The sequence below is a fragment of the Camelina sativa genome, chromosome 1 (genome assembly GCF_000633955.1).
Source record: "Camelina sativa cultivar DH55 chromosome 1, Cs, whole genome shotgun sequence".
Taxonomy (NCBI): Eukaryota; Viridiplantae; Streptophyta; class Magnoliopsida; order Brassicales; family Brassicaceae; genus Camelina; species Camelina sativa.
The window spans coordinates 5,438,659-5,440,431 of NC_025685.1; the positions used below are offsets into that span (position 1 = coordinate 5,438,659).

Below are 1,773 nucleotides of genomic sequence, written 5' to 3' on the forward strand. Positions count from 1 at the left end.
TCTTCGACCTTGCCGCTCTGGATCCAAGGCGACTGTGCAATGTATGCCTTTCTTCCACAAACCTTAAGATTTCCAGATATTTTGGGAACTTCACCTAGTATAGATGAGAGTAAGCTTGATTTCCCCGAACCAACAGTACCACAAATAGCAATATTCATCCCATGAGAAATTTTGAAACTTATGTCTCTCAGCGTTGGGATGGTAGAAGAGTCATCCCAAGAGAAAGCACCATTGGTAATTTCTACAGCCATATTTGAACTTCCACTAGGAATTCTCTCCACACTATCTTGCTGCAAATCATCAAGACAAAGGAAAGATGCAATCCTATCAAGAGATACCTTTGTCTGAACAATCATGGAGATTGTATCAGGAAGTTTGTATATCGGATTTTGCAGAATTCGAAAAGTTGCAAGAGCAGCTATTATCTTTCCCGATTCAAGAGGAATCTTCAGAAGCATACAAGCGCCAAAAGCTGTTGCGGAAACAAAAGATGGTGCAGCCCATAGAACAGAGCTGATAGCTGCCGAGTTATACACAAACTTCTTAAGCCACCCTGCTTCAATGCGTCTAAGCTCAAGAATCTTATGAAGGAACTTCATCTCCCATCCCTGAAGTTTAAGAATCCTCATGTTCAGTAAGACCTCCGCTGTTTTCTTCATTCTGTTATCTTTAGATTCCATTAAGTTCCCCTGAAACTTCTCTTCCAACTTTGCCAAGGGAATGTTTCCCAGCATAACCAAAAAAGTTGCAGCAAAAGCTGCAATGGATCCTAGCCCAAGGCTTCTGTATAAGATCAGTAAGGCTAAACTGATTTGTAAGACAAGTATCCATGGATCATGCATATACCAACTAAAAGCACTGATTCTCTCAGCATCTACTGTCATGAGATTTATGATCTCACCACTACTGTGTCCTTGCATTGAATAACAGGGAAGGGTCATGCCCTTTTCGTAGATCATCGTAACCAGGACAGATCTCATTCCAATCCCAGCTTTCTGCAACCTGAAGAACCAATTCCTCCGCGCTTGGCATTCTACGAGCTTAGCAACAAAAAAAGTTGTCACTAAAACAAACCCTTCGTTTGTATATTGTCTTCGACCGTTCAGGTACTGAACGAAAGTATCCATGAGATACGGTGCAACGTAGCAAGAGACTGTGTAGAGAAAAGCAAACAGAGTTGACAAGAGGATATCTCGCCATACTGAAAAGAAGAGTGCCTTAATAAGCTTAAACGTGGTGATTCTTCTTTCACCATCGTCCCATTCAAGCTTATTCCTAAGTATCCCAAATAGTTTCTCAGCTCTGTCACTATTGTCAACTTGAGGAACATCCTCGCTGTCTATGATTTTCTCGTTTCCTAAGACAATCAAAGGACTCATCCAAGAGAAACTTACATGGCTTAGAAACCCAGCGTTCGAAAAAGGTGTAACAACCTCATCCTCTTCGGCCTTATCAAACTGCACAGGAGTAGCCGCTCTAGTTTCACCTTCATTCAAGAAGGGTTCTTCGAGTAAGTTGATCCTTTCACCTTCTCTTTGCTTCTGAAAACATGAATAGCAAAGAAACAACCCCATGCTAACGGCCACTACATCAGACAGTAAAAGGTGAACTGACACCAGTTCTTGCTTCTTGTATAGAGAAATGACTACCAAAAGACGGTAGAAAGAAAACATAAAATAGAAAACCCACCAGACTCTAAGCAAAATAGGAAACTTTTTATCATGAGAATTGGTGGATAAACTACGAAGGTAGAAAGAGATGGCACCCCAAGAA

At 41.2% G+C, this 1,773-nt stretch overlaps 1 protein-coding gene across 1 annotated transcript in view; it reads right to left on the bottom strand.

The window, feature by feature from the left end:
- LOC104777420 (ABC transporter C family member 7) overlaps positions 1-1,762 on the bottom strand; it is a gene marked incomplete in the record, with an annotated part of 7,605 nt that extends 5,843 nt beyond the window's left edge. Inside the window, 1 exon segment of the mRNA XM_019245925.1 lies at positions 103-1,762. Within this exon segment, the coding sequence (XP_019101470.1) occupies positions 103-1,673 (1,571 nt within the window).